General features: G+C 32.5%; 1 protein-coding gene across 6 annotated transcripts in view; it reads right to left on the reverse strand.

Moving 5' to 3' along the window:
* The window catches only part of LOC115216671 (neuroglian-like), an 826,540-nt gene that overhangs the window by 568,383 nt on the left and 233,147 nt on the right, over positions 1–25,010 (reverse strand). For 5 of the 6 annotated variants that reach the window (XM_036511459.1, XM_036511421.1, XM_036511285.1 and 2 more), the window contains exon 3: positions 9,080–9,130. The exons of the other annotated variant lie outside the window; for it this stretch is intronic. In XM_036511459.1, the coding sequence (XP_036367352.1) occupies positions 9,080–9,130 (51 nt within the window). The remainder of the gene's footprint in view (positions 1–9,079; positions 9,131–25,010) is intronic. 6 annotated transcript variants of the gene reach the window in all.

The raw sequence follows: 25,010 nt of genomic DNA on the forward strand, positions 1-25,010 counted from the left end.
TATTTATCCATGATTTTTTAAAGTAGTTTTCCTGTGTTTTTTTAATAAATTTATATATACTTTTTTCCTGCATATTTTCTTTTTTTTGTTTTTGTTTATTAATTCTATTAAATATCCACTTTTCTGTTTTTAGTATCATATGTTAAGAGTTGGAAGAAATAGTTCTATTTTAAAAACAAGTTGGAAATTACTCCCCGCCCAAAATATTGTTTAAATGGGAGAATTCAAGAGAACAGAATTCAGTGGAACAGAACAGAGGTTAATAACAATTTAATCCTAATTGTAAATATTCTGCCTTTTGATGAGTGAGTGACTGAAAATTACTTGATAAAGCTTCTAGGGAAACTAACGTCCAGATGTTTGTTTTGGGTTGAATATTAAGAACAACCTCACTGTCTTAGAAGCAGCTGCTTAGAGATGGAGACAAAGGAGATGTCATTTTCTGATTAAGTATAATCTATTTCTTTTGGAGAGACAAGAAAGCCTCCTGATGACTCAGTAATGTAAAGGCAGACATCAGCTGAGATTTTTATCTTCAGCAAAACTTATCATTTTATCTGCCTCACAAGGATTTCTCTTCTTTTCTTACTTTACTATACATCTGCTATTTTGTTGCCAGTTTTTGTCAACAACAAGAACAGAGGCAACAAACTTTTTAGAAGCAAGTAGAATGAACAGTAAATATATGAAACAGTACATCTAGAGAATTTGGGTGAATTACTTTTTGAGTTTTGTGAAAACTGGACCTTGAAGTGAGTTTGCGTAAAACTAACTCAAAATATTTGCTCAGAGCTGAACTGCTGCCTATTTAGAGTCATATCATAAAGTCATTGAGTAGTAACTCTCAATAAAAACTTATACTAGGTAAAGGAGGGCATCCAACCATAAAATGTCATACCAAAAACAAAAGTCATGAACAGAGGAGGTATGGAATTCATAAACTCTAATACATACATCCATCTAGTAGAGAAGTACATTCAAATTTAAAACGGATATATTAATACAGGATATAAATTTACAGACCTCTTTAGTCATGCTACAAATGACTTTGCTTGTTTGGGTAGCACAATAAAATATTCTCAGTTCATGCTATAAAATACTTGGTGATAGAAAGGGCCACTGGCCATAAAATAACGCCAATTCTCAGACTGTAACAAAGTGACAAGATTTTGTGCATCCCATCCAACTGATGCTAGACAAAAGTATGATGGCAATTTATATATACATTTTCTTTTTCTTTTACTTGTTTCAGTCATTTGACTGCAGCCATGCTGGAGCATAACCTTTAGTTGAACAGAGCAGTACTTTATAAGCCTAGTACTTATTCTGTCAGTCTCTTTTGCTGAACTGCTAAGTTACTAGGACGTAAACACACCTACATCAGTTGTCAAGAGATGGGGAGGGCACAGACACAGATATATATATATATATATATAAATATATATATATGTCATGATGTGTATTTTATGAATTGGTGGTGTGTGTTTTTTGCAGTCGTTGACAACATCACGTTTGATAGTGTTGGAAAATTTTAAAATAAACACAGAACGAAATAGTGTATAAAAAATCCAAAATTGTCATCGACTAGACTAGTGAGTCGAGGGCCAGAAGTCTAGACAAAAACAACCAGTCAGAGAGTAAAAAATGAAGAAGAATTAGCTGCAGCCATTATATAACAATTTCTACAATGAACTTCTGGACATATTTATGTTCAAATAGATAAAAAGAGTTGTTGCACTTGAAGGATACAAATCAACTGTATATATTTCTCTCCTTTTATGTTAATAAACTAACAGTTTCCACAAGACAGTCATATTGCTATATTTCTTGAATTATTGGTGAAGTCTATATTTCCAGTCAGTCATTTTTCTTCGTATATTGATACTGAGATATTTATCACTTTTTGTGGTAACAAATGAAGAGTTTCCACAAAAGAATTGGCGACGAGGATGAGGTAAGGTTTGGCATTGGAGGTGGCCCAAAAATTGAAAGCTCAAACTCATGTCAAAACTTCTAAAGCAAGAATTTCATTGGAATTGAAAAGGGCCTCCACAAAACAAAAATGGCCTCCTCAAGCAACATAAGAAGATTGATTAAAACAGCTATTCACCAATTTCAGTAATAGATTGCCACTCTAATACCCATCATCTCTGCAATTGAGGAACAAAATTGTGTTCATCTAACTATTTAACAAGATATACTAAATATCCAAAGATCGAGAAGCAACAGGCAATGTGGGAAGAAACTTGAGAAATTGGAACACAAAGGTCAAGTGGACAGAGTAGCTGAAGAAGAAAGGCTGTTTACCATATTATGTGAAGGCGACTATGGGTACATAAAGACTCATCTTGATGCCCTTGACTGACTAATGATACTCAAAGTGTATCTTGAAGAAATAAAATAAGACAGATGCCAAGTTCAAATCATTATGCTAATCGAAGACACAAAATTCAGTGATGCAGACTCCTGTGGTCTAAATAAGACTACTGGAGATACGATTACCAACTTTCAATGGTGACCAACTCAAATGACCAGCCTTTAGGTCACTTTTCAAATCAGTGGTTCATGACACTTCCAAATACTAAGTATCTAAAGTTCAGAAGTTCAGTTATTTGTATGGTTTGATCAAAGACAAAGTAAAATAGAAAAACAAAACAAAAAAACGATCGGTGGTTTGAATACAACAGCCAAAAACTATGAGTTTGCAATTGAACTTTTGAAAGAACGCTATGGGCAAAATGAAACTATTAAGCATGAAAGGCAAAGGCAGCTGAGAAACATCCGACTGCCCAGTAAAAATTCTGAACTGCTCAGGCAAACAATTGACAAACAAATATTTTAAGACAGTTGCAAACTCTCGGTATGGATTTGGCACTCACAGATTGGAATTTGAATGCTTGAAAAGTATCCTGCCAATTTTGTTCTTGAAGTTTGGTGGGTAAAAACCGGATGGCACAACTCTGGACGATCTTCTGATCTCTGATCTTCTCTGACTGCCTCTCAAAATTACAAGGGAATGATAAGACACAGTCGCCTCTCCCTTGCAAGTAAGAGGGATGTGTTTGGAGGCTACTTAGAAGCTGATCAAAGTGTGTCAATGAGCCAAGATGATTTTGAGGATAACGGAAAAAGCTCAATAGATGCCTTCACCACACAAGGCTGGAAGAATGTCAAGTTGTTTCAAAAATAGAAAAAAAAAAAATTAACCAGCAGTTTACCTCGAAACCCAAAATCACCACGTGTCTTTTGACTGTATGCAACTTATTTGGGAGAAGGGATTGTGTTTCAAATGTCTTTCGAGTCAACACTATATGAAAGAATGCCAAAAGACTGTCAAGTGTTGGCATTGCAAAGAGAAACACAACTCAGCTCTCTGCATATATGAATATGAATATATATATATATATATATATATAGAGAGAGAGAGAGAGAGAGGGAGGGGGAGAGTGAGGGAGGGGGAGAGTGAGGGAGGGGGAGAGTGAGGGAGAGAGCACATTGTAAAAAACAAATATTACAAGGGATCTCCTTCTGTCAGTGAATGCACAACACAGGTTGAATTCAATATAGAATAAGCTTTTAAACCTGTAATTATATTCAGTTCATAATCAGAACCATCCAATACAGCTGGCAGACTCTGGTCTGCAGCTAAGCAAGGTTGATCAGGCAACTATTCTTCAAAGCTTGAGTGACATAAATATAATGTGATAACTGATATATAATAAACCTTTACTAATCTTGCATAAATACTTATCATGCACACAGATACACACACACACATAGATACATATATGTGTGATTTGTGTGGGTGTGTATACACACACACATTTGTGTTGGATAAGCAAAGAAAAAATACTCACTGAATGTAGTAGAGTTTATTGATTCAAAGCGAATGGTAAACTCCACCACTACCAAGAGTTTCTCATTATTTACAATCATTTAGGTGACAAAAAACGATACTAAATGTTCACCTGTAGTAGGAAACTCTGACTAGTGATAGAATAAATCATCAATTTAAAACAACTATATCATCATCATCATCCTCATTCTGCATCTATTTTACATGCTGGCAACTTCTAACCCACACCAGCATAGAAAGTAATCTTAATATGATGATACAAACATATATAGGCGTGTGCACACACACACACACACACACACACACCTCCAGATTAAGCAAAAATGCACAAATACACTGATACAAATTTATTAATAATCTTAAAGCTTATAGTAAATTTTAGATAAATTTATCAAAAGTCAAAGAAAATATGGCAACCCCAAATTGATTATAAGGATGAATACAATGAATACAATAAAGTATGTGGAATTGAAAGTTTTAGAAATTCCATTTTTACTCTTTTGGTTTCCAAAATGCATTTTTTTTTATTTCTTTCCTCTTTCAGTCAAGAAGTTTTTATAGACTGGAACTATATTCTAATCAATTGCAATTGTTATATAAATTTTATTTTACAAAATGCACAAAATTGTCTTTCTGAATCGTTCCAATCCAGTCAAAAATGTGTTTAATAACCAGACCATTGTTGATCTCTTATTTAACTGATTTTGGGGTATTCACAAACAGCTGGATTTTGTTTAGAATGATGTCAATTTTTAGAAATTTTCCCGTCTTTGCATTATTGAGCTGGATAGTTGTGAATCCTTTGTTCTCATTTGCAATGTCTGAAAGATGTAGTTGAAGAGCCAATGATACACCCAGCTAGTGTCTGTACTGAATGCACTTTGCTTCATGTATAATAACTCACTTCCCTCTTGCTCACTTGTGTGTGTGTGAGCGTGTGTGTTTTCGCACGCATGCACACACCTATGTATGTATGTGTGTATGAAAATCTCTCCATCTGTCATACATGCTCAATACAAACATCTCTTAAGCCTTTCTCCCTATATACCTAATTTATCATTCCCTCTCTCTCTCTTTCTCTCTACTTATCCCTTCTGATTTAAAACATTTTCTGTGAGTTAGCTATATTTTCTATCTCCTTCTCCCTCACACACTGTCATTCTTTGTCATTCTTCTTCTATCCATTTTTCTTCCTTCTTTCTCTTCCTCACTCCCTCTCCTTGTCCTCCTCTCACCAGTCCTTCTTTTCCGCTCCCAGCTTTTCCAATAATTTTGCAATTACCAAACATCATTCATCTTATCCATCTTTTTAGGTAAGGATTGGTCAGAAGGATCACAGGATTTCTATTACTACTATTACTACTACTACTACTACTAATAATAATAATAATTTCATTTATTTGCCACAAGGGCAAAAGATGAAGGGTATAATAATAAAGAAATATATAGATAACCACACAATTAAGTAAATAATAACACCCTAAAGAACAGGTGCTTATGGTTTTCCTTTGTCGAAATCTGAAGACATCTGGAGTTATCGAACAAAAGATATCCAAGTTTTTAGCTGGCTATTATTGTTAGCCGTCAATTAGTTAATCCACTTTTATTAATGAGATGTTAGAACAAAAAGGAAAATAAATTGCCTCATATCAAAAGAAAAGTCCCAGTTTTCTATGCATATTATGAGGTCAGGAAGGATTAGAAAGATAGAAAGAGAGAGAGAGAGAGAAATAAAAGAAGAAAGAATGAGAGTGGGTGAGTGAGAATAGCACCATACTAAATATAAAACTTTAATTTTGATTTTCTTAACTTCAACTTTTATGACCAAAATACACTGGCTTTGATTTTTTTATCAGTCTAAATGTGAGGATTAATAAATTAAGTATTGGTATTATTTTAGGAGGTGATTCTCCCTAAAAACACACACACACAAACCAGAATAAAAACACACAGGCATGGCTGTGTGGTTATGAAACTAGCTTTGCAACCATGTGGTATTGGGGTCAATTCCACAGCTTGGAACCTTGGACAAATGTCTTCTACTGTAATTCTGAGATGACCGATAATTTGGGAGTGGATTTGGAAGACATATATGTATTTATAAAAATACACATGCATGCACACACATGTCTATATGTATGTGTATCTTTCTGTCTGTGTTGCTACCCCTGCCCCTACTACCTGACAGCCAATGTTGGCTTGTTTATCTCCTTGTAGTATAGTAGTTCTGGAATAAGTATCAGACTTAAAACATAGGTACTGGCATTGATTTGTTCAATTAAAACCTTCAAGGCAGTATCCCAGCATGATAACAATCCAATAATTGAAACAAGTAAAAGATAAAAAATGTACCTATGTAGTTAGTCTAAAGTGCTTGGATTTTTAAAAAAATGACACACTGTTGTGCTTTCTCAAAGCTCTCTTCATTAATCATCATCATCATTTAACGTCTGTTTTCTATGGGTTGGATGGTTTGACAGGTGCTGGCTAGCCAGAGAGCTGCCCAGGCTCTGTTTGCATGTTTTGGCAAGGTTTCTATGGCTTGATGCCCTTCCTAACATCAGTCACTTTACAAAGTGTGTTGTGTGCTTTCTACAGGGTACCAGCACAGGTGCTTTTTATGTGGTACATGGCACTGACATGAGCACTGCTTACATGGCACTGGCATGAGTGCTCTTTATGTGAAGCCAGCACAAGTGCTCTTCATGTGGTACTGGCACAAGTGCTTTTTACATGGTGCTGGCATGTGTGCTTTTTATGTGGTAGTAACACAAGTGCACTTTACATGGTACCAGCATGAGTGCTCTGCATGTAGAACTGCCATCAGTGTTTCTCACATGACACTAGTATGAATATCTTCTATGTGATGCCAGTATGAGTTCTTTTTACATGGTACTTTTAGAGTACTTTTATCTTTGTTGGCAACAATGGAATTTTCACTCTGAGTTAAGAGTAAATTACTTGGTGTTTGATTGTGGTAGTAAAATTTGGGCATTCAATGCAGAGGGTGTGCAAAGGCTGAAAATAAATGAAGCAAGCATTCTTCACTGGAAGTACAATGTGTATGAATGATGGAGTGAAACTGACCTGAGAGAAAAATTAAATTTAAGAGTTATCAATTGTAACATGCAAGAGAAAAGACTATGCTTGTATGGACATATGATGTATATTGAGGATGTCAGTTGGATAATGAAGTGCCAAATAAGCTTGTAGATAAGGAAGACTAAATAAGACATGAGAAGAAGTTGTGAAATCTGATCACATAAAAGAAAAGATAAGGGATTGCAACAGATACTGAGACACCATACAAGAAGATGACCTATCCAATCCATGCCAGCTTTGGAAGCACAAAAGTAATGATGATGATGATAAAAAACGGTTGAATCAAATTATTTTGGGTCATGCATAATATTGAAGAACAATTTGCCTTGGCAACACTTCTATTATGTGCACTGTCTTGCAAAAGCATGTTTTAACATAATTGGACTTCATAGAAAACCTGGCTGAATGCATGAATTTGTAAATATTCTTGGTATTCTACTCTAAATGCTTCACACCATTAGAAATAACAGAAACGTGTCCATGATCAGCTTTGAAATTAAGTCTGCCACATTTGCATGTGTGAACATGGTATTACTGCATGACAAAAGTAACTACATTATTAAGAGAATTATGAATATTTTAGAACTATTTCACCAAGTAATTTCAGTTGTAGTTCCATTCACCTTTAGAGAAAATGGTTTCCAAAGAAGTAATTATCAAAATCAATAAGGGTTACTAAGTTAAAAATGTTGCCAAGAGACCAAAGCTTGTAGTTGTTGATATTATAATAATTGCTATCATTCCCAATGTTAGTGGAGTGACAGAAGTAGTTGAATACCAGATAAAATGCCTTATGGTATTTAATTATAAGTCTGTTAATCTTTTAATAGTTTCAGCTGTTTGGCTGTGGCTGTACTGGGGTAATATTTATTTTCCAACTTCAAATCTTGCAGGAGTTTACTGTTTGCATTTCATTAACTGGCTAACTTGTTCTTTATATATTTGTAACTTTGTGTGAAAATTAGAAATCTTTTTTTGTCATTCATGTCATTACATGTGAAATCTTTGATATTAAGTGGGCATAAAATAGCTAATTTAAGTTTTAATACCAATGCAGCCCATAGGAAAACAAAATTATTTTATTATTGGTTAAGAAGCTTCCCATAGGAAAAAAAAAATTATTTCTAGATTAGAAGGTTCAAATAAGGAATTTGATAGAATGAGGCAAAGCTCTTATCTTTCTATTTCATAAAAGATCATAAAATATGGCCATATTTCCTTACTCTGGAAATATGACCATAACAACTATATTGAAATAATACACAACATATGTGTTGCAGTAAATTTTGAAAATAATTAGGAATTCAGAAAGATTTAGTAAAATAAATAATATTTATTTATGATTCTGGTGTTTAGAACGTAATTTAAAATCCTTACATGAAACTTTTGATAGAAGATTTCAATAAAAATAACACTTAAAAGGAGATATTTTGAATCATAGAACCAGGAGCAGTGCCAGGTGCATTAAAAATGAATGTGTTTGCATTTATATAACCAGTGACAATCTCAAGCAGGTTGGTATTGAAAGGGTAAGTCACAATATCATTTGTACTCATTGTCTCAACTTTGTGAAAATAGAAGGCTAAAATTACACCTTTTTAGGATTCAAATACAAAACTGCATGCTACTGAATACTTTTACAATTATCTTCTATCTGTGGAGATCCAACTATAGAACGACTTAGCCATTTACCTTGTAAGTAGACAAAGTCAGAATTATTATCCCAAATTTCAAAATATATATATACATTTGTACTATTTTATATTAATTCAAGCAATTGTTTTCAAGTTGAAAATGAAACCTCTTTCTGTTCAGCAAGGTAAATTGAAGCAAGGAGAGTTAAAAGCCTTATGCAAAGCACAACATAGTGACTGTCATAAGTGCTAAACTGATGACTCTATAGTCAGCAGTTCACTGCCTTAAGCTTATACCTTATACATAAAACATGTTGGATATTGTTTTGGTTATTAATTCTTATATATTACTTTTGTAATTGTCTGAACAAAAACAACAAACTCACTTTCAGATCTTTATGGAAATCACATACTAAAAAAAGAAACTGATAAAAGTGTGTGTATTTCCTATTTTAAGGTTTCACAAATAATAAGATTTCTAACTTACCTGGATTTCTGTAAATGACTTTAGTTTGACGTTTTTCTAATGGATACTTACCTAAATGAAAATAAAATAAAACACGTTATTCATATACAGCTCCTAGTTTAACAAATTTTGTTTTTAAATCTTTAAAATAATCATATAAAAATCAACATGAATAAATCTTAAGATCACAATCAGATTTTGCGTGTGTGTATGTGTGTGTGCACGTGTGTGTATGTTTGAGTATGTGCCTGTATTATGTAAAAGTCATTCTTGTATGAAGCTTTTAGGTAAACATTAAGTCATCTTTCTGATAGAAACAAGTAGTTTAGTTTATTTTCAATAAAAGTTAATCCTATAAGTTGTGAATATTCTCTACTAAATTTTAAAATTTAGTGCTGATGGTATTTAAATACATTGTCAAAAATAAATTAAAATTCTATTTTCAATGCAAATGACTACTGTGAGAAGAATGAAAGAGGTTTGACTAGGCTTTTATGCTATTAAAGGAGTTGATGCTATTCTTCACAATGATCTGCTACTGTCTTATTTTCATAAACAGTTTTTAATTTTATGGCATTCTGTCTCTACTTTTGGAATTTATTTTATTTATAGAAATTTCAGTCTTACTATAGCAGCTCTTTTCTGGAAAATGAAATCAGAATGTACAATACAAGCACTAACATCATCTGAAGAGAAGAATATTTTAAAAAACAGAAAAAAGAAAAGATCCCCCCACAAAAGAAAAAAAAAAGAAAAAAAACATTGGTTAAATTTTTATTTGCACGAAAATGAAGGGGAAATCTTTCTGAACATTTCTGTATAAAATTGAATGATGTCTTTATTTTCTGTTGTAATCAATCTAATAAAATTATTTAGAATAAAATAAAGTTATACCCAAAATATTCTAGTAAATCATATTATAGACAAAAGTTGACATGTTAGTATCTTTTATATTTCTTACTATTAGGCTGGACTATATGTACATATATATAAACACAGAATTCTAAATCGACTGCTTTCTTTTAACTATATTTATCCAAAACAACAAAACTAAATAATAATATTGAACACACTGAGAATATTTTCTTTTGCTGGAAATTTGATTAAAATTTTAGAAATTTTATTTAAAACTGAGGTAACAATTAGAAACCCTAACTTTTTTTTATATATTTCTTAATCTGGTTTTCTGTTTTTAACTTGTTTATACTATACTGATGTTTGAACATTAATCTTACTTTTTGAATAGTTCTTCACCTAGCAGGAAAATAAATTCCCAAATTTTTATTTATATTTTTATGTTGAGGCATTCTAACAAACCGTTCAACAATGGTAATAATTCTCTTCTAAACTATCCACATGAGGTAACTTTTAGTATAAATATTAAAGGAATCCATTAAAAAGAAAATTCTTAGTTCTAGAAAAGGATTTAAATGAAATTATTTTTGTTTCAATTTAGACTTTTATCAAATTATTTTCTAGAATGTGTTCTACATGCAACAAAATAGTAAAGAAATCTGTATGCAAGTACAAAATAACCAGCATTATCACTGTTGACTTTTTCCATCACTTTCTTAGAATCTATTGAAAATGTATAGAAGCTTTTTCCTTGAATAAATACACCAATGTGATCATCCGTCACTACTTTGATGTCACTTCAGTTTGCTGCTTTATTTTGAAATGTCTTGTAGCAATATTATGCATTATGACGGCAAATTGATTTTTAAATGTCAGCCATGGAACTTAATAATTCTTTCAGTGGCTGATTTAAGATTAGAAGGTAGTTTATGTTGCTGGAATAAAATCTGTAGGGGCCTAATAAGGAAGATTAAACAATGATGGCACCACAAACCAGAAAAAATAGTGTTAAGCAGATGTGAAAAGAGTAAGTTGGAATACCTCATATTTAAACTGATATTTATGGTAGGGATTATTCTTTTGATACAAGTTGCTATAAGAAGTGTCAGTTCTAAATACAGAGAAGACAACAACGAAAAGGAATCGACAAAGAAAATGCAACTTCTTAATCATTTTTAACCCATTTTATTCATTTCCCCAACTAAATATTTGTCTATGTACCATCTCTTCATTTCTAATTCCTGGTTTGTTGAAACCTGAAATAACTGTAGTCAATGAAATAAAATATGAACGGTAATTTTTGAAAGTGTTTTCATCTTTGAAACCAATTTACTTAGCTAAAATTTAAGTAAACATTTAAACAGCCATTCCATTTCATTTAGTGTTTAAAATAACTGTCATTTACAAAGCTATCCATGCAAGATTTAATTCAATAGTCTTTAATGGGCATAGAAATAGGGTGTACTGATTGTGGAAGTAAATTACAAGTGTGTTTTATTAGACAAATATATTTCTAAAAGACAGTGTACTCTGCTATTAAGCAATGCAGAAAATGTGTAGAAAAGTCAATAGAAATATATATTTCTATTAACTTTTAAAACTTACATTCCTGATAATTTTTTAATGAAAAGATCAGCATAAAAACACAATACTTAAAAAGGCTGGATATCAGTCTAAACTAGAGTTTGTTTTTGTTATAGTTTTGCTGAATATAAATGATATACCTTCAGCTTTAGCTATCAAATCTGACGATACATCTTGCATTTACAGTTCTGCTAAAAATCTAATGCAGTATAATTGGTCAAATAAAATGTATTGCTAGTTTCTGACCTTGTATTTTACCAGTGATTAGGAATTGAAACTTTTATGAAGGTTTTGAAATATTTAGTCATTATGTAGAATATGGATTTAATGTATTAAACCTATATATAAAGTTATAATAAGTGTAACTTGAAACTGAACTTAGACAATATGTAAATAACTTTAATTAAAAAGTTAATTATTTATGCAAATGTTTATTTAGTTTCTCTATACATATAGTTATATGAAAGGATAATATTACTTTAAAATACATAAACAAACATTCTAAATAAGTCAACAAGGAACACATTAAATATATTTTCTTGATTATATTAATATAGGACATTCTGGATCATTGAAAATACATGCCGTATTTAATGTGCAAGATGATTTGTGAGTTATTCAGTAATTCAGAGTCATTAAGTCTCTTGACAATAAGAATATCAAGTAATATTTGTTGAAGAGAGAAAAATAGATCGCAATCCAGTGAGAAGCTGACAAGAGCAGATAATGTGAACTGGGTAAACAAACTTCATTGTTTGCTGGTCAGACACAATTAGAGTTGTAGTTGGTTTATAAAAACATGGAATCAGGCAATTAGGACCAATTTTAGAGATATGAGATTGAGACATGACTGGGTTGAGCAAAGCAATTAAAGAGAACCATTTCAACTATGTTATCATGAGAAAAAGAATGAGTAGGGAAAATAATCACAATGATGTCAATAGTAAAGCAGTAAAGCATAATTAGTAGTTGACAGTTGTATGAGATGTTAGATAACCAAAATATCCCTTTTCTGAAGAAAGAAGTAATCAACTTCGCTTTTCTATAATATCTGAACTGTACTTTGTACCAGTCTAATAACTCTTCAATTAGGACTTTCTTTTGTTCAGATATTTGGGGTGAATTTTAGTTCAAATCCTTCAAACCCTAGTCTGTCTTATCCAAATAAAACTACACGCAGCTAAATGCTTTTGAATCAATGCATTTATTTTATATACACTTTAACTTGAGGCTATGTTTAAAGATAAATCCATAGAATTAGTTCACTGTCATAAAAGTATGGAAAAGGGTATTGGGAAAATGGCTTAATCTGTTTCCACATCTAAGAAAGAAATCAAATTCTATAGAATTATCCTGTCTGAGAAAATAATACCAAGTATTTCCTACTCAAAGGATTATTATACTTTAAAGTATTTCAGAAGTAACATATTAAATTCCATTATTATAAAATGAGCAGTCCTTAACTTTTATTGAAAAAGAAAAATATTAAATAAAGCCATTGTTCTAAATAAAAATTCTTATTTGGTCTTTTCAATATCTGAGATATTGTGTAACAGAAAAACAAGAGGAGGAAAAAAAAGACAAATCACATTTGAAGATTTCAAATAAATAAAATTAAAACAATCACTAAATTCATAAAAGGAAAAGAACATTAACTTTTAGAGAAATCCCTCATTTCTCTTTTGATAAATATTCCTTTGTTGTGTATTCAAAAGGGGTACAAATAGAAGAGATGAGTATGAAATAACGTACATACATATACATACACATACATACATGCACATATATGTATGTTTTGTTAAAATTTTAAATTCATACAGGTCTAAAATAAAATAAAAAATAAAATTTAACATACACAAATATCTATAACCAATGTAATAAATATACATGGAACAATATGCACACTGCTTTTGTACAAGAAAAATCTGTTGCAGACGTGCACAATATATATATATATATGATATATATGTGTGTATGTATGTATATGGAGAGAGAGAGAGAGAGAGAGAGAGAGAATGAATGAGAGAGGGGAGAGAAAGAGATACAACTGTAACTGTAGATAAAAAATACAACTCAATAGAACGTATTGTCATTCAGTTATGGAGTTGTGCAGAATATATATATGCTCACAGTGGGATTAGAAATATTTAAATTTTATGTAGAACACTGAAGAAAAAAGGAAGTAATGAGATCATGTTATTGATTAAGGCTTGAAGTTTAGAAAGTTTCTTTGAATTTCATTTTAAACAAATATTTTTAGTGAGAACACATTTGTAGATATTTTACAATATTTACTTCTAGTTTATAATTCAAATTCATTTCTGAATATATATATCTGCATGTGTGTGTGCACATGCACATATATATAAATGTGTGTGTGTTTCTTAATATGATAAAACTATATTATTTTCTTTTGTGTGAAAGTTAATATATATATATTGTGCAATGTATGTGTGCATATGTATGTTTATTCCTTTTCAAAGATAATATAGCAGTATCTGCCCCAAGTTTGGGCTTGTTATGATAGTGTCAGAATATACCATGAAAACATGTAGCTGTGATTTTTCCTCATCTTAGAAATTTCTGATAAGTGTGATGATTATGCTTTTCTGAGGAACAATAGTAACATGAAACGGATGGCATCTACAAGGAATCAAAATAAACTTATGGGCCTTCACTGTCAACACATTATGGTGTATGTTGCTTGTGTGCATGCTTGACTTTTCATACAAGTATGCAGACATTAAACATATATCATCATCGTCATTATGTTTATCTTCATCACTACAGTTTCACTATCAGAAAAATTATCTTGCATTCTTCTTATAGTTACTCTTGATCCTGGGTACCTACTGTGTTAAATATTAAAAAATATTTAGTAATGTTCATAAAGTTCAATTAGCACTTCCATATGTTTGTAGTAATCATCAGATTTCAAAATGTGTTAAATGACAGTTGAGGTGTGTGCTTGACAACTGCAGTAAAATGACTGACTTCTTCCTTTTTATACCTTTTAGAAGGCTCCAACAAATTTGCCAATCATGAAACATGATGTTTAAGCAGCATGCTGACTGGTCAAAACTGTATTAAAAAACTTTGGCTTGTTGGAGCCTTCCAAAAGGTATAAAAAGGAAGAAGTCACTTATTTTGCTACAGTTGTCAAGCACTCAGCTCAACTGTCAATTAATACATTTTTAAATCTAATGATTACTACAAAAGTATGAAGGTGCTAATTGAACTTTATGAACGTAACTAAATATTTTTTGATGTTTAATACACTTCAACATCATAAAAAAATTTTTTAATGCAAAAATAATAACGTGAAAACCAGACCATGTTGTAACTTTATTCAACTGATATCCTATTCTAAACACATTTACACAAATTCAGGAAAAAGAATATATATATGTCACTCAGTTCTCTGTAACTCAGAAAAAGCACATTCTAAAAGAAATTTGGAGCAGTTATTTTATGTAACTGAGCAGTAGATTCTTCACTATGGTATATAACTGGTCAGAAAGTTACCATTGGTTTCACATCTACTATTGCATTCTGCAATATAAAATACTCACCATATGTTGCCCAGAAGCACATACCCTTTTTTACTGATAAATGTAAATTTACTGGCTTGGTCATGTTTGTTGTAGAAAAAACAAAAACAAACCAAAAAACCCTTTCTCAGAAGAAATAAAAAGTTGCTTCCCCTTGTATAATTTCAGCAGTGGCTAGAGTGGGTCAGCTGTGCTTGCATGTGCTTTTCAGGTTCTTTAGTCTACAAATATGGAAGACCAAGTTTCCAAATACAATTTTCTGTTTTGAGGGCAACAGCTAAAAAGCTCACTTTTTCAATTCAAGAAAGGACCTGGATTGTGCAAATTTTTTAGGATCATTGTTTTTTCAGCTAAGCAAAGTTTGCACTATTTGCTTCCTTTGAGGTATGGCCCAGGTTGTTCCAGCATTTTCCAGTTCTTGCCTGTTTTAAGTGTGATATATAACTGGCTAATGTTGTTGTGTCTCTCTGGGATCCTAAAAGTGAACCTGTGGTTATTTGGCCTAGTTTCAAACAGACTCTTTGTAGCCATAACATATTTCCGTATGTGTGCGTCCTTATGTTGCTGCTGCAACTCTTTGACACCACTTCTGGTTTGTAGAGTGTCCAGTGACTGATTACTGCAACACTGTGGCTGTAGTTTATGAAACAGAGGTCATGTCCAACAGTAGCAGCAGCAATGAAATGACACACATGTGGAAATATGTTGGAGCAACAGGAGCTCATTTAAGGCCTAGCAATATAGCCACTGATCCTTTTTAGGATCCCAGGGAGGTGCCACATTAAAATATTAGCCAGTGATTAAAAGAGAAGGGCATGCCATACAAAATATACTAGAAGCTGCTGAAACACCCCAGGCCAATGGAAACAGATGGTCAAATTTTGCTTAGCTGAAAAACAATCCTAAATCATTTGCACAATTCAGGTACCTTCTTGAATTTAAAAAGTGAAATTTTTAGCTGCTGCTCTCATGAGAGAAAATTAATATTGGAAACTTGGTCTTCCTCGTTTGCAGACTTTAGAAAAGAAAAAGCATAGACAGGCATAGCTGACTTACTTCAGCTATGGCTGGAACTGTACAAACCCACTCAGACAGGATTTTTTGGTCTTTTTTTCCACTACCAAACTGATCTAGACTGTATATTTACCGCTATCAGTAAGGCTATGTGCTTCTAGAAGCTAAAGAGACTATTTGCTTCCAGTTAGCATGTTTGATAAGTCGTCTATATTTCCAAATGCAATAATTGATACAAAACCTTTGGTAATGTTACATGCCATAATCAAGAATATACTACTTGACTAAGTAAGAGTATGTAAATACATGCATTCATTCATACACACACACACACCCATACGTATATAAATCCTCAATATAACCAACTAAACATACACACATTTGATACAAATGGTTATATAAAGTAGTTTTAGTGGTTATATTGGCAAGACTAGTGAAGCCATAATCCGTGGCCCCTACCTGGGACGTAGTCAGTCCACCTGTGCATACCTTCCTTCTTGTGACACTTGTGAAGACCTGTTGAGGCAAGTGAGAATCGAATCGAATCGTATCAAATCAAATCGAACCAAATCAAAATAGATGAACATCAATGGAATTTGTATCCTTGTGGTACCAGTGCCGGTGGCACATAAAAAACCATCCGAACGTGACCGTAGCCAGTACCGCAATGACTGGCCTCCGTGCTGAGCCTGAGGCACGTAACAAACACCATCCGAGCGTGGCCGTCCGCCAGCCTCGTCTAGCACCTGTGTCGGTGACACTAAGAAAACACAATCCGAGCGTGGCCGTCTGCCAGCCTTGTCTGGCACCTGTGTCGGTGGCACATAAAAAACACCATCCGAGCGTGGCCGTCTGCCAGCCTCGTCTGGCACCTGTGTCGGTGGCACATAAAAAACACCATCCGAGCGTGGCCGTCTGCCAGCCTCGTCTGGCACCTGTGTCGGTGGCACATAAAAAACACCATCCGAGCGTGGCCGTCTGCCAGCCTCGTCTGGCACCTGTGTCGGTGGCACATAAAATCACCCACTACACTCTCGGAGTGGTTGGCGTTAGGAAGGGCATCCAGCTGTAGAAACACTGCCACATCTGACTGGCCTGGTGCAGCCTTCGGGCTTCCCAGACCCCAGTTGAACCGTCCAACCCATGCTAGCATGGAAAGCGGACGTTAAACGATGATGATGATGATGATGATTGGGCACAATATATATTTTCTAATGATATTTAGTGTTTTGTAAGATTGTATAGTAAAATAAACCTGAAATGTTGCTGAAATGAAACCAAATATACATGGCCTTCTCCCCGTTTTTTTTTTATGTTGTGCTGATTCTGCTTCTGTCAGTGATATAAATTTATGGAAATAAATTGGTAGAATCATAGACGGCATATATCTTTTCCACTCTTTAGTCACGTCTTTTTACATTCTTTTCAGGTACCTCATATCTTTTCAACTCTTTCTGAAGGTTAATTTTGCCTATCAATATTTTGAGATTAACAAAATCTTGGGATATATCAGTTAGTATAAAACAGAGGTTCCAAACCAGGATCCACATGGATCCCCAGAGATCCACAGAAGCTTTAAGGTGGTCCACAAGTAAAAGATTGTAATTTGTAGGTCCATATATAAATTTTGTTTACTAAGAGAGGTACCTGTATTCATTGAAATTTTCAAGATTTGCGTTTGGCCTTTATGTTATGAATATAACAAAATTGTTTCATTGTTAGTTTTTACTAACCTACAAACAAATAAATTTCAAAAATTTATATGTGCATATATGGGGTCCAAGCAAAATAAGGTTGGGAACTACTAGTATAGAATCTTAAAAATGGTGGCCTCAGTTCAAAGAATAAAATTAATCTATGAATACTTTGCACTTTTAACTTAAAAATACCATTCCATACATTATCAAAACTATAACTACTTTCTGAGCGAATAATAGGTATGATGAATTTGGTAAAAAACAACAATATAATTTACTAATAATATTAAAGTAATAATATATATAATTAAATAAGTTCAGATACAAATTTTGTCCTTTTAAATCATAGCTTAATAATCTTGTTAATTTGTACCATATGACTAGTGATTTTAATAAACAGAGTAAGAAAGCCATTATTGAATATATTGATTTTAGATCAATTCTAGCCAGCAGTTTATTTTGTTTACTAGCAATTAATTCCATTAAATTATAAATATAAGGTCTTACTAACAAGCAATTTTAATTGCTGTAACATTACTTTTAACATAATAAATTTTTGTAAAATTATCTTGCTCTCAGAAAGTTCTCAGTACCTATTGATTCTTAGGATAATATGAGCACAAAAGAAAACTTAATAATTTTCCAGAAAAACTGGATTTTCAATACTTTTTCTTTGAAGTTAATAGAGAGACTGAATTCATAAATAATGTAGCAAATTTCCTATATCATAATTTGAGTGTTAGTTATTTGAAGTTGCATGAATGACAGAAAATAAAAAGTAAACTACAAATAAAGAAACTATTTAAAAATTTGAATACTGGATTTTAAAAAATATTGTAAAAACAAAGTTACTGTTATTTAAAGTCATATTCAGAACTTGAATGTGTACTAAATACAAAGAATAATTTGACGGCACTATATAGATAAAATATATAGATAAAATAAATTGATAGGTTATCATGAAAACTACATTGTAAACTGAAGCAAACGTATTTTAATAACAGTGCAAATGCTGGTAGTGGTAGATAACATTGATGGCACTAACAAATGCTAGCATAAATGGACTTGAGAGATTGTCATCTAAATGGCTGCTTTGTGAACAAATTGTGAGATAAAAACTACAATGATTGCACAAGCAAAACAAGAAAGGTGTGATTATCATTAATTTGATGATTGATGGTTATTTGATGCAAATATTTACAGTTCAATGAAGAAGACACTGTATTGATAATTACTGCTAAGGTAGTATGGAGAAATTGAACAAATCATTTCAGAATCTTGTTTTGCAGTAAAGAGTGAGTCAACCATTATATTTATCTAAAAGCTAAGACCATAACAAAAACAAATGTAAAATATATAAATAGAAGCAAAAAAAGAAAAGCACTTATCAGATTAAATTTCACACACTGTAATATTTCATGTAAGTATTACTAGAGATTTGTATGAAAGAAGAGATGTAACATATATCTCAGTGATTCACTTTAAAAAAATCTTGAAAAGTGGTATATATGTATTTGTAATTAATAGCAGTGATATAAGAAGTTAGAAATACATTCTCACAAGGTTTCTCATATTTTTAGTCTCTCACATCTAAGTATTTTATATATTAGCCTATTGCACTTATTTTGAAATGTAAACAGAAATATATAGAGAAAATTTAGAGCTTGAGGAAACTAATAATGGTTTGTTGCAGCAGAAAATTTAATAAAGTTCATTAAAGAAAAGTTTTCTGTGCTATGGGAAGAGAAAATTTGGACATTTTAGCCTGCCTCAAATATACAAAAGCTTGATAAAATATCCTAGAACATTTATTTACATATAGTTGCAAGCAACAGAGTTCTGGGTGCTGGTTTAAAAGTAATAAAAAAAAATAAGACACAGAATGAAAGCATGAAAACAATAACTCTTGATATTAGAAAGGAAAACAGTTTGAGGTTCATACAAATACAAATTTAGTTTACGATCACTTTGAGCTATATCCCTTCCCTGGAAATATCACTTTAACTGTACCCCATGAAGTCTTCAAATAGAAATTAGTTGACATAATATTTTGAAATAAGTCATTTTGCTTTATCTCAGTACAAGGAGCCTTTTTTTAAAAAAAACATTGTTGCTTAGATTATAGAACATGATTGTTTAAATGTAACAAGATTTGTCAAATATCTATTTCAACATAGCTTCTGGTCTCCATGTATGGCTGATAAGTTCATCATTTAAGTGGAATTATTGTTATGTTTTGAGTTTTAAGTGCATATGGTGATGGAAGATTGAAATAATATACTGTTTCCTATTTTTTTAACAACTAATGAAATGGAAACAAGTAGAATAGTATCTATTCTGTGCAGAGAATGCAGTGGTTGCAACAGAGTACTCAACCTCAACTAATATCTCTTCATAACAATGCATGCAACTAGAATTATGGATTTACAATCTTATGAATCATAAATATTTTTCAATAAATTTTTGTGTACCAATAACTAATTCAGATTTTAATCATGGCTTGTATAGTAACAAGTAATTTTGCCTCCACTAAATGAAGAACTTGTAAGATTATATTTTTATTCTTGAAGTTAATAGTTTTAAGTTGGCAAAAACAATTGAGAATATTAAAATCTTTGCAGTTAGGATGTTTACACCTTTTTCTGATTCTAACAAAATTCAGTGTGAAAGAAATGAATTTAGAAAAACAAATGAACAATGATAAAGGTTCATAAAACAACAAGCATATATATATATATATATATATATATATATATATATATTAATCATAATGTTTCAAGAAGAGCAAAATATGATAATAGCTGTAAATATTACAAAGATAGTATATTTTTAAAAAGATTTCTTTAAGATTTTTACGTAAGATTAATTTTGTTTGGTATTTTGTCTCAATGATTTTGTTTACATTTTCTTTTAAAATGAACTTGTAGGCATTTATTAAATAAGAGATACAATAAATTTATTAACAATGATCATGGTAAAGGCATATGAAAAGAGGTAGTAGTAAACAGAGGGGGAAGGCAAGAGAGATAATGAGAGATTAAGAAGGAAATCACAAATCACTCAACCACCTCTTCATCACAACTATAATGATGATGACGAAGGAAAAGAAGAAGACAAGGGGCAGGAGAAGAAGAAGAAGAAGAAGAAGAAGAAGAAGAAGAAGAAGAAAAAGAAGTGATGAAGAAGCAGAAGCTGAAAAATAAGGAAGAGGGGGAGAGAAAGAAGCAGAAACAGCAGCAGCAGAAGCAGAAGAAGAAGAAGAAGAAGAAGAATGACGTGAAGGAATTTCTTTTACTTCATTTTATACCCAAAATGTGTTTTTGTATTTTCTATTTTTAAATATATATCTTTAAAAATAAAGTAAAAATAAAATAAAAATGAAAATACTTTTTTAAAATAAATTGAATCACATTCTTGATTTGGCAAATGATCAACAAAGCTTAAGAGTCTGTATAAGGCAAAATAATTGCCAGTTAAATGTGTCTATATTTCTTCCAGCATATGTACGAGTATTTCTACAGATGTCTGTAAGTATGTGAGAACATTCAGAGTTGAAACGTACAAGATCTAGTAAAATTCACTTCTTAAAATTATCTTCTAAGAATGGTCTAATCAAATTACAGGTTTACAGCTTTTGAAGATTGGTATGCAGAAAATATAAAGAAACTGAAATAAAATGAAGGAAAACAAACAAAAATGAATGAATTAATGAAGTAAATCCAGAAACTGGATTGAGTAAAAGAAAGAAAAGAACATAGTGTGGTGGAAAGGAGAGAATAAAATGTTTGGATTTTTAAAAAATCTTTGATTTTACTGAAACAAATTGCTAAATATATGTAGTTCTAAATGTAGTTCTGTTGGCTTTCAACAAAAGTTCACTGCAATATAACTTCTGTTATAGCCTAACTATTTCAACACTAATCATACTTTCTGCATTGGAGTATACAAAGCTATTGAGCTTTTCAATAAAACTCTACCATGTTTAAGTATTCTTCTCATTCTCTTCTGTTTTCCATTCATTATTTATACTAAGTTTGATGGTTGCTGCATAACTAAGGGATAATTAAGGGATGGGACCCAAAGTATCTCTCTCTCTCTCTCTCTCTCTCTCTATGTATATTCTTTTATTCTTTTATTTGTTTCAGTCATCTTGACTGCAGCCCTTTAGTCTGCCTTTAGTCAAATAAATTGACCCCAGGACTTATTCTTTGTAAGCCTAGTACTTATTCTATTAGACTCTTTTGCAAAACTGCTAAGTTACAGGGACATAAACACACAAACATTGGTTGTCAAGCAATGGTGAGGGGGACAAACACATAACACAAATACACACACGCACAACATCATATCATCATCATTGTCGTTTATCGTCTGCATTCCATGCTGGCATGGGTTGGATGATTTGACTGAGAGCTGGCAAGCCAGAAGGCTGCACCAGGCTCCAACCTGATCTGGCAGAGTTTCTACAGCTGGTTGCCCTTCGTAATGCCAACCACTCTGAAAGTGTAGTGAGTGCTTTTTACGTGCCACCAGCACAAGGGCCAGTCAGGCAGTACTGGCATCGACCATGCTTGAATGGTGCTTTTTACATGCCACCGGTGTGGGAGCTAGTCAGGCAGTACTGGTAATGACCACACTTGAATGATGCTTTTTATGTGCCACTGGCATGGGACCAGTCAGCCAGCAATGACATTGACCACACTTGAATGGTGCTTTTTACATGCCACAGGCATGGGAGCCAGATCGTACATGAATGGTGCATGTAAATGAAGAAGAAATTTTTTATAGCTATGAATAATTTTGAGTACTTGTAACAGGTTTAGTAATACCATCAACCGATTCTCTATCAGCTACAATAACATGTTTTACTGAATGGGACTAGCAAATTTATTTATTTATTTATAAATTATTTACCCAAACAAGGTATGGATGGCTCTAGCCAAGTATTACACAAATTTGAAAAAACTACTTTTGATCCCTTAGAAATATCAGAACTGCTCTTTGGAACAGGTTAGTCACATTCCACTTCTGCTCACATACTTTCTTCTTGCATACTCAAGTCCCTTGTTGCCAATATTGTCCATCCCTCTTGCTCTAGACTCAGCACTAATTCCTGTGCCTCAGATCTTTTCCTATAAAACATTGAGTTTCCAGAATTCCATTCCTACTATGCTTTCTCTACAACTGTCAACTTGCAACTATTTAAGAGTAATATTTACTACATCAATCTCACCAGAACTTTTGCAAAGGCAATAGCCTCAGCCCCTTCCTCCAAACCAAAAGATAAAAAGTAAAACCCATCTTATTGCTAAACAATTTAGTTGTACTTGACTTTCAACAGGCAAACAATTTATTCAAAACATGGTATAAATATTTTAAAACATAAATTCCTTGCTTCATCATTATATCTTTCTATGTGTGACACTTTGTTTTATGTATATAAATATCTGTATAAAAAACATTGATGCAATCACAAACATTTTAAAATTTGCTGTGTGGTTTTCAATGATTTATTGATTCCTTTAAAAAATAGAAATAAATTTAAATAATTAATGTGGTAAAACTAGATTCCTTGTGTGCATACATTTGAGAGTGTTAATGTGTGTTTATATGGCAGGGGTTTGTTCTAGCATTCATTCTATTAACATAATCCATCACCCATTTCCTTCTCTCTTCCTCTTCAGTTACTCTCTATTTTTCCATCTTCTTCGACATCATTATTTTATTGTTTATCTTCACTGTTTTCTTTTGTATCATTAATGTTTCAACTGCAGGTTAATCAACATGACACTTGGTCCCTTTCAGTGAATGATGATGAGTCCACATACCATAGAAGGAAGAAAATGGCAAAACCCCCCAAAAACAGAATGTACAAATCTTATGAAGCCAATCTAGAATAAGTTTTAACAATAATACCATCAAAAGTAAACAAATAATTGAAATTGCTGACAAATTTCTTTCTTAGTTTGAGGTAAAAATATCAGCATAACCCTAAGGCACTAAACCACAACAACAATACCAAAGCATGAAATACGAATGCTGTTGCTGCTGCTGATGATGATGGCAATGAGGGTGGTAATGGTGATGATAAGGATAATTATTTAGCAATATAATTTGAGTCCTGGCTAAAGTATGACCAGCAGCCAAAGTAATTATCCCATATCACAGTTACCACAGATCGTTTTCACTAACATTATCCATTTCCCAATGTCATGATACATCTAATGTGATATCACTCCAATACCCCTTACTGCATTCAGTGATAATGGTAGATGAATCATCATACCTTTTATGAGAACATGGGTAACAGCAATATCATAATGTACTGATGTAAACGAACATTTACTGAGGACACAGAAATAAGATGTTCACACCAATCTTTATCTAGTATTAAACCAGTTACCACACCTCCACCCATGTCACTATTGCTAATCTGTTTCTAACATTTCACTTTGAACATGATATATTAATTAGAAATATTGAATTTCTAAATGTCTCAAAGAGACATGAGCGGTGGTGGAGCAATAGAGTGGTTGTATACTGTCAACATAACATGACAGTCCCGTAAAGGGAATTACACCTACGCTATTTAGCCCTAGGAAGCATCGACGCTTCCTGTCAGCTTTGACACATTTCCTGTGTCCTTATATTTGTGAGGGCTTGGCAGGTATCTCAACTAGCAGGACTTGCTACGCTGGACTGATGACGGGCAAGACCCAGAAACATGCATGTCTTCAGGTTGCTAGTCCTAGCTGGTGGGGGTGCTTGCCTCCCCTTTGCAAATATAAGGACACAGGAAATGTGTCAATGCCAACAGGAAGTGTCGATGCTTCCTAGGGCTAAATAGCAGTGGTGTAATTCTCTTTACAGGACTTTCATGTTATGTTGACAGTATACAACCGTGATATATTAACTCTCACAGAAAGTCTACAATAGAAACTATTCTACTACTCAGTCATTTACATAATATTATGACAATATTAATCTTCAGCAGGTGATTCAACTGGCTTGTTGTCACACATGTCCTACTATTTGTATCCTTGATTATCCTTTCTGCTGATACTTTACTATCACTAACACCAGAATCGGTCAATATATTTATTGGTTCATGTCTTATGTATTGTGCAAAAATACTTAATTCTCAATGGTTCCTCCAATCTAACTGTAACTATGTATTATAATGAAGTGCAATTCATTTCAGTAAGCAGCTGGAGCACTCTATTTCTGATGGGTGTTTCTTCTTCTTTTAAG

Source organism: Octopus sinensis, linkage group LG1 (genome assembly GCF_006345805.1).
Source record: "Octopus sinensis linkage group LG1, ASM634580v1, whole genome shotgun sequence".
Lineage (NCBI taxonomy): Eukaryota > Metazoa > Mollusca > Cephalopoda > Octopoda > Octopodidae > Octopus > Octopus sinensis.